The sequence below is a fragment of the Balearica regulorum genome, chromosome 30 (assembly GCF_011004875.1).
Source record: "Balearica regulorum gibbericeps isolate bBalReg1 chromosome 30, bBalReg1.pri, whole genome shotgun sequence".
NCBI classification, from domain to species: Eukaryota; Metazoa; Chordata; class Aves; order Gruiformes; family Gruidae; genus Balearica; species Balearica regulorum.
The window spans coordinates 1281824-1290634 of NC_046213.1; the positions used below are offsets into that span (position 1 = coordinate 1281824).

The window sequence follows — 8811 nt, forward strand, 5'->3', positions numbered from 1 at the left end:
GGAGAGTTTGGGCACATCTGGGCTGGGCAAGAACGTGCCCAGGAGATGTAGCCATCAGTGTATAGCTCGTGACCATGCAGGGTGAGGGCACAGCCCAGTGGGTTTGTGCTGCAGAGCCTGTTCTAATGGAGGGGATCCAAGACATACAGGGTCAGGGGAGAAGAGACTGGCCTGTGCCCTTGGTGGCACGGACACACCAGGAAGGTGGCCCAGGGCACTTGGAACCTGCCAGCCTCTCTCTCTTTGGCCATTTCCATACTCACCCTGGTTGTGAGCTCACCCTGGAGCTTTAGTTGTTGCTCATTAGACACCAAGGCTGAACAAGGAAACTTCAGGGCTGCTGCTGAACAGGGAGGGTGATTAAATAAGAGCAGACGCAGATGGGGCTGAGGGACTCAAGCCTCCATGTTTAGGGAAAGGGTTGAAGGAGGAGGAGAGCATTGATTGTCAGGAACCTCATGCAATCACAGAAGGACAAATGCCAGCTTCTGCCGGGCTGGGAAGCAGACCTGTGGAGAAGGTAGGTCTTAGTGGTCAGGAATCTGGAGAGGAGGCAGCCGTGCGCCCTGAAGCAAGGGAGGCCAACAGGGTCCTGGGCTGTACGACCAGGGGCATGGCCAGGAGATCGAGGAAAGGGATTATCTAGAAGTCTGCATCAAGCTTTGGGAACCCTAGTACAGGTAAAATGTTGGCAAGCTGGAGGAGCTTTAGCAAAGGGCCCCCAAGATGGTCAGGGCCTGGAGCACTTGGCCTGTGAGCAGAGGCTGAAGGAGCTAGATTTGTTCAGCCTGGCAAAGGGAAGCTTGAGTTCATGAAGAATACAGAGCCAGGCTCTCCACCATGGTGCATGGTGGGAAGATGAACGGCAACGGGTGTTGGGTGAAAGAGATGGTCAATGTGGAGATAAGTAAAAGATTTTTCACCCAGCTCAGGGCTAGTCCTGAGCAGGGCGGCCATGAGCCCTGTCGGCCTTCCTGCCTGGCACAGTCCGTCGGGTGGCTGCAACAGCCTTGCCCCCAGAATCAGCACCCAGGCGGGTCTCTTTCACCTGTGTCACCCCACATTGGATCCCACATTCAACAGCCAAACGCATCCCTTTGCTGGCATCTCCATCTCCCTTGTCCCATGGGATGACAGAGCCAGGGTGTTACTTTGTGCTCATGCAACAACGTTGGTGCTGAAATCGGACGCTACAGTGTAGAGTTGAACCCTCCAAGAAAAGATGTTGTTGTGAGGGACCACGTCTTGAGTGAACTGTCTCAAAGCTTGTTCGCAACCCTGGTAAGGTCTTCACGAGACTCCCCACTGGATTGGCCGAGCCCAGTTGCCATGGACAGACCAAGAGAGGTCAAAGAACAATCACGTTGCTTCGGGGTGTGTGGTGGGGGTATGCCTAGGCAGGGGCGACCACCTCAACCTGTCGAGAGCATGCGCAGGTATGCAGTACGTGCCGTCATCTAAGGAACAACCTCCCCCCACACCCTATAAAAGACTGCTCGGTCAAATGGTGAGGGGGACTCTCACTGCTGGAATACACAAAGACTACGGACCAATGGGACGCCGCTGAATCCATGGTGGTGACTGTCTTGCGCAACTCTATCCTGACTGCTTGCTAAATTGCCTCCTTTTCTAGTCTCTCTTTCCCTTTCCTATCGCTACTTTCTTGATAGGTACTTTCTTCAATGAAGTCCTCCAGGTAGCGGCATATGCCCTCATTTGTGTCTTAATCTCGCTCCGGGTATAACAACAAATCTTCCCAGCCCGAGCTTTCCCACATTGGAACAGTTGTTAAACAGCAGCGTTGCAGTGGTGGCCACCATCTTGCTTTTGCAATGGAGGGCTGCCTCTGCTCATTTACACAATGGATCTACTCTGACCATGATGCACTTGGTGTTTCAAGCTGTCACTGGCACAGGTCCTTCACAGTCAATCTCCAAGCATGCCCATGGGCCTGCAATATGTTGGTGCTGGACTGGGGCTTCTACTCCAGCCCAATCTGTGTTGCTCAGGCATATGAAAGACGATTCTTACACCAGAGCTCTACATCCTTCTTCGGGTTAGGCCACCACTCAGTGTCCTTCATGGTGTTCAGAGTGCCTTAGCTCATGGATAAACCAGATTAGATCTCCTCAAGTACTCTAAGGAACAAGCCAATGCTTGTTGCCTTTGGCATCTGTGGCATAACAAAGACTACTTTCCCTTAATACATGGATCGACCTGATGGGTCTTTCACACTGCTCCCTTTCAAAGGGGATGTTTTCCCAAACTGGGGCAAACTGAGGACCTCCACCACAGCCACCTGAAGTGACATGCTCTTGATCTTTTCAGCCTGAGTTGACCATATATAGCACAAGAGTCTACTCTAGCCCCACACTCTAGTCTCTAGCCCCACACTGATCCACTATTACAGTGAATTTTTTCCTCCTCAAACTCAGTAGAAATTAGAGTTTTGAAAGTCACAGGTCCCTGACCCAGTGCTGGCCCACCATCGTTGTGCGTTTTGGGGCTTTTTCTCTCCTTAATCTCATTTGAAATACTGCTTCTTTACCTTCTGATCTCATGTCCTTTTCTCCCATTCACAATGCCCACCCAGATCATCACACCTACTCACACCAAGGCTAACCACAAGCTACTCTCCAAGCACGACCTCACTGGGATCCTCTAGGACCATGCAGGCAGGCTGCTGTGGCCAGCTCCACACTGGAGAACGATGGCACTAAGAGTCTGGGGGGCATCAGTCCTTCTTCAGCCACTTCCTAGACCTAGCAGAGCACCAGAACAGCAAGGACTTGTTGCTCTGCACCATGAGCATGCTGTAGGATACCAACAGAGCCAGGGTCAGGACATTGCCTCGGATTAGCTGAAGACTGGCTTTTTTCTATTGGAGGCAATTTCCCAGCCCAGGTCAACTCCCTTCTGATCTCGCCCCGTCCTTACTCTGATCTGGGCACCCTCTTCGGACCCCTCCTTGTGCTCTTCAGATGGGTCTGAGCTGTGTAAGGATCACTGTGGACCCTAAGGGTCTGTGGATGTGGCAGGTGCTTGAGAGGAGAGATTTTGTGCTGTCCCTGCTCAGAGAGGACACTCAGCATGGCCTTGAAGACGTTACAAAGGACAGCACAATGAAAATAAAACACCCAAAGGCTAAAATGACACCTGTGTCTCCTGCTCTTCTCTCCAGGAGACCCAACCCGTGCCATCCCCTCTCCCCAGACCAGCACAACACCATGGGCTCTGGGGGGGTCCTCAGGCTGCTCCTGCTGCCCCAGGGACAGAGCAGCCTGCCCCCACCTGGTGCAGCCACAAAGGGGTTTTCATTTCCCATTCCGTCCTGCTCCACTGAGGGTGGACCTTGGAGAAAGACGTTGCTGCAGCAAGTTCGTTTATTTAGAGAAATACACGGAGAGCCTGGCTCCTCATTTACACAAAGTCTCAGGGTCACACAAGACAGGTGGATACATTGTCCGGAGGGGATGAATAATGACATTTCCTTAAAGACAACAGCATCACAAGAGGAAAAAAAAAACCAACAAACCAAAAAAAGAAGAGAGGTTTGGCCTGTCACGACAGAGAGTGGGAGCCATTTGCAGAGGAAGGCTGGCAGTCTGTGGCTGCTGAAATAAATCCAAGCAGTTTCTTGACTGCATCCTTGAGCTCCTTGTTCCTCATGCTGTAGATGAGGGGGTTCAATGTTGGGGGCACCACCGCGTACAGAACTGCCACGACCAGATTCAAAGATGGTGAAGAGATTGAGGGGGGCTTCAGGTTGGAAAACATGCCAGTGCAGAGAAATAGAGAGACCACAGCCAGGTGAGGGGGGCACGTGGAAAAGGCTTTGTGCCGTCCCTGCTCAGAGGGGATCCTCAGCACAACTGTGAAGATCTGCACATAGGACAGCACGATGAAAACAAAACACACAAAAGCTAACAGAGCACTAAATATAAGCACCTCAAATTCCCTGAGGAAGGAGTTGGAGCAGGAGAGCTTGAGGATCTGGGGGATTTCACAGAAGAACTGGTCTATGGCATTGCCTTGGCAGAGTGGTAGTGAAAATGTATTGGCCGTGTGCAGCATGGCATTGAGGAAACCAGCGCCCCAGGCAGCTGCTGCCATGTGGACACAAGCTCTGCTGCCCAGGAGGGTCCCGTAGTGCAGGGGTTTGCAGATGGCAACGTAGCGGTCATAGGCCATGGCGGTGAGAAGAAAATACTCCACTGACATCAAAAAGAGAAAGAAAAAGACTTGGACAGTGCATCCTGCATAGGAAATGTCCCTGGTATCCCAGAGGGAATTGGCCATGGATTTGGGGAGAGTGGTGGAGATGGAGCCCAGGTCGAGGAGGGAGAGGTTGAGGAGGAAGAAGTACATGGGGGTGTGGAGGCGGTGGTCACAGGCTATGGCGGTGATGATGAGGCCGTTGCTCAGGAGGGCAGCCAGGTAGATGCCCAGGAAGAGGCAGAAGTGCAAGAGCTGCATCTCCCGTGACTCTGCTAATGCCAGGAGGAGGAAATGGGTGATGGAGCTGCTATTGGACATCTGCAGCCTCAGGGCATGGGGATCTGTTTAAGAGGGAAAAGTCAGTAAGAACTTACGGGAGAGTTCCCTGAGTAAAACCAAAGGAATTTCTCATGGATCCTCCCCATGCTACACTTGCCCCCTTCCCCTTTTGCAGAAGACCTTCCTTGAGCTTTGGGACTGGAGCTCTGGTTATGGTGACTGAGTGTGCCGTCAGGAGGCGAGCCTCTGCTGCCTGGCTGCCCAGGAGACAGCCCTGCCCTGCAGCCGTGGGTTCATGGGAGTGGTAGGGGCAGGTGCCAGACCTTAGATGGCAGGGAGAGCACACTCACATGCTGCTCTGAAAAGCCACCAGACAGTTCTGAGAGCGGGGAGATTCACTGCAGACCATTGTGTGTCTCACCTCTTGTCAAGGACTCAGCAACCCACTTCTAGCCAAGGACAGTCGTGGCCCATTTTACTGACCAGTAGCATTTCGTCAGTCATAGCATCTCCGCGCGTCTCCATGGGGCTTTCAGGCAACACCAAGTTGCCATGGGGCAGCTTTGCATCCTGGAGGGCAGCTCACAGCTTGGAAGGACACCTCAAGGAGACAGCCAAGTGTCCTAACAATGGTATCTCATTGAGGGATGGCATCAACATTGCTGGGCAGCTGCTCTCAGGCCCTGTGCTCTTTGGAGGGAAACGGGCAAGATGCTGGAGAGCTGCCCCACGGCTCTGCTGGAGCTCTGGCTGCAGATGCTGGGGGGAGGTTCATGCTTTGGACCCAGAGCCCTGAGGGCAGAAGTTTTGCTGGGTTGGAGAGAGGCAAGGGGGCTTGCTCAGAGCAAGGGGTCTGCATTGGAGGGGATGAAATGGAGTTTTCTGACTTCTTCCCTCCCACAACCTTTCTGGTTTTAGTTTCTTCTCATTCCCTGATCATATCCCCGCTGCCTGGAGATCTTCCTGCTGCCAGGTGTTTCCCTGTCACATGTCTTTGCCCTGTCAGCGCTCACAGTCCTCATCCCAGCCCCTGCGCACTCGGCTTTGCTCTACAGAAACCTGCCTGTTTGCAGGGCGCCGGCTGCGTGCATGTTCGTGCTTGCAGGTGGAAAAGGGCAGGTCAGAACAACCCTGATGGGTTCAGCAAAGGTGATGCTGGTGCTGTGCAGAGGCAGAGGAGTGGCTGAAGGCACTTCAGGAGACTCCAAGCAGACCCACTGATCACACAAAGCAACAGTCCAGGAGTCTCAGTGACTTGTTCAAACTTGAAAGCTCCTTTTCCATGTCTTCCTCTGCCCCCACCCCTGCAACAGTAGGACGCGGAAGAAAACCCCAGCCCCTGTAAAGCTCTTTACCATTGCAGTAATCCCTGCTTTGACTTTCCTTTTGAAAAATTCCTCAGGAAATGCCCTGGGGGTGATCTGGAGCTGTGAGCTGCCCTGACCCACGCTGCACCCTCTCAACAGCAGAAGGACGCTGCCCTGCTGGGGGTCGCTCCTTCTCCCACAGCTTCTCCCTGCAGTGCCATGGGGAGCTCCCCGGGCACACTGAGTGCTGACCCTGGCAGGTGGCAGAGTTGCTGCCCTGAGTCCTCACTGCAGATCCGTTGCATGTGCCAGCTTCAGGAGACACCTCCAGGAACCACAGCTTCATTGCCCTACACCCACAGACTTACCAAGCAGAAGGTTGTGATGATTTCTCCTCCAGTGAGCTCTCAGCATCTTCCCACCCCACGCTGACTTCAACCTCTCCCTGCCTCGCCCCCCTCCTCTCCCCTCGCTGCCCGCAGGCAGTGCCCGCAGCCCTGCTGTGCTTTGCAAGGGAGCTGCTCCTGGGCCGAGCTGCCTCTCACAAGCACCGCCCGCTTGCCATGAGCCTCCTCCGTCCCAGGAGCCCAGCCCAGCTGAGCAGCAGAGGACCAGCCCAAGGTGCCACTTTCTCTGTCCCCCCTAGGCTCCCTCGAGGTGCCCCTGTGGCTCCAGGGGAACCTGCTGTGAAACAGGCTGAAGGAATCCCTGATGTTCCCTCCCTCAGCTGGGGAGAGACACTCATTGCCAGCACTGCCATTTCTCCTATCAGAGACAGAGCTGGCCATGAGAATCAACTCTTCTTGTCCCAGCATTAGGTAGGAAACCAGGAAGGTTATGAGGAGGGACCTGATTTATCCAGACCGAGGGAAGTGATTCAGCGGAGTCAATCAAGGCATCTCCTTCCGGGTTTGTAGTCCAATTGGACAGGGAGCTAGACAATCTCACCTAGGGTCCCTTTGCCATGAAAGGCTGGACCAGATGATCTTTCAAGGTCCCTCCCAACCTGCACTGTTCTATGATTCCCTGATTCTAACTGAAATGACAGCAGGTGCCCAATTGAATTGGCAACGGAATCTCTTCTCATCCATCCCGTTCATGGCAGCACGTACAAGTATTCAGCTGACCAGTTAGCGTCATGTGCCATCGGGAGAGCTCAACCTCTCTCCTGAAGAGTCTCCATCAGCTGTATTTTCTCGAACTACACTGACTGTGATGGCACTTGTCTCACGGACGTCCCTGCAATGCCAAAGCTAATTCACGGCAGCTACATGATTTTACGTCCAGGCAATTGGGCAAAAATGCCTGCAGGGACGAGCAAGGATTACCTGGCAAAACTCAAACAGAAGGAGGAAGCCTTCATAGGGTGGAAGCAGGGACAGGTAACCTGGGAGGACTAGAGAGACATTGTCCAAGCGTGCAGAGAGAGGGCTGGGAAAGCCAAAGCCCAAGGAGAATTGAATCTGTCCTGGGATGTCCAAGGCATCAAGAAGGGCTTCTAGAAGTACATGGGTGATGAAAGGAAGGTTAGGGAAAATGAGGGCTCGCTGCTGGATGAGGCAGGGCACCCTGTGACACAGGACAGAGGAAAGGCTGAGGTACTGAACACCGCCTTCGCCTCAGCCTTTACCAGCAAGACCAACCTTCAGGAATGCCAGGTCCCAGAGGCCAGGGGGTAAGGCTGGAGCAAGGAACACATAACCTTAGTGGAAGAGGATCAGGTCAGGGAATACTTAAGCCAATGGGACATACCTAAGTCCATGGGTCCTGATGGGATGTACTCCTGCGTACTGAGGGAGCTGGCAGATGTCATTGCAAAGCCACTCTTGATAGTCTGTGATCCATCATCATGACTCATTGCTGGGTAAAAAACTGGCAGGAAGGCCAGGCCCGGAGAGTTGCGGTGAATGGCGTTAACTCCAGTTGGTGGCCGGTCATAAGCGGTGTTCCCCGGGGCTCAGCACTGGGGCCGGTTCTCTTTAATGTCTCTATCAATCTAATGTCTCTGGCGGGTAGGATGTCTCAATCTAATGTCAATATAATGTCTCTGTCGGGTAGGAAGACTCTACAGAGGGCTCTGGACAGGCTGGATCGATGGGCCCAGGCCAATTGTATGAGGTTCAACAAGGCTGAGCACCAGGTCCTGCACTTGGGTCAGAACAACCCCAGGCACCGCTACAGGCTTGTGGAAGAGAGTGTGAACCAGCCCCTAAGCAAGCAAAAGGCTTCCTGAGGTCCTTCCCAGTGTGGGGAGTGAGGGAAAGGAAGAGAGGCAGGTCAGCTCGTGGGGCGTGTTGAGCACTGTCTGGCCACCCCCCAGCAGTGGGCATTCCCCATCTCCCAGCTTGAGGCACACAGGCGTGATGGCAACCTCTCCTTTGTGCAGGGGCCTTCAGGCACGTTCCCAGAGCAGAGCTATTCCTCCTCCACCCACAGACATCAGCAGCTTTCCACTTCTGGGCTCACGCATGGTTGGGAGGGTTTGCTAAAGCCCTCAGCCATCGCCTCGCTTCTCGCCGACTTCCCTCCACCCTCTCTCGCATCCGTCCACACTGCCGGTTGCTGACTAGTCCCTGGGAAGCTAAGAAGCTCTCACAGCTTTCCATCCCGTCCTCAGGGGACGACCACGTTTCTCCAGTCACCAGAGGTGCCACCTTTGTAGGGCAGAGGGGTGGTCTGCAGTGGCCAGGGAATGAGACAGAAGTGGCACCAGAAGTGCCATGGCAGGGGCAGTCCGGTGCTGGGGGGAAGGCAGGATGAAGGATGAAGGCTGGACAGTCAGGGTTCTGGTGTTTCTCTTCCCAAGTCACCATTAGGCGTGGTGGAGCTCTGCTTGCCTGGAAATGGCCAACCATCCGCCTGCCGACGGGAAGCACTCTAGGCATCCCTGCGGGAGTCTCCTTGGCGCAACCGGTTAGCGCGTTCGGCTGTTAACCGAAAGGTTGGTGGTTCGAGCCCACCCAGAGACGCCTTGCCCTTTCTCTGCCCATGGCAGGGGCTTGCAGCC

At 54.2% G+C, this 8811-nt stretch overlaps 1 protein-coding gene across 1 annotated transcript; it reads right to left on the minus strand.

The window, feature by feature from the left end:
• Positions 1–3561: 3561 nt before the first annotated feature.
• LOC142598715 (olfactory receptor 14J1-like) lies at positions 3562–4536 on the minus strand. Its single transcript, XM_075737995.1, has one exon. The coding sequence runs from the start codon at positions 4534–4536 to the stop codon at positions 3562–3564; it is 975 nt and encodes a 324-aa protein (XP_075594110.1).
• Positions 4537–8811: the final 4275 nt, after the last annotated feature.

Excerpts from the sequence above, each read along its gene's own strand:
- LOC142598715 (XM_075737995.1), bottom strand. The coding sequence starts at position 4,536 with ATGTCCAATAGCAGCTCCATCACCCATTTCCTCCTCCTGGCATTAGCA.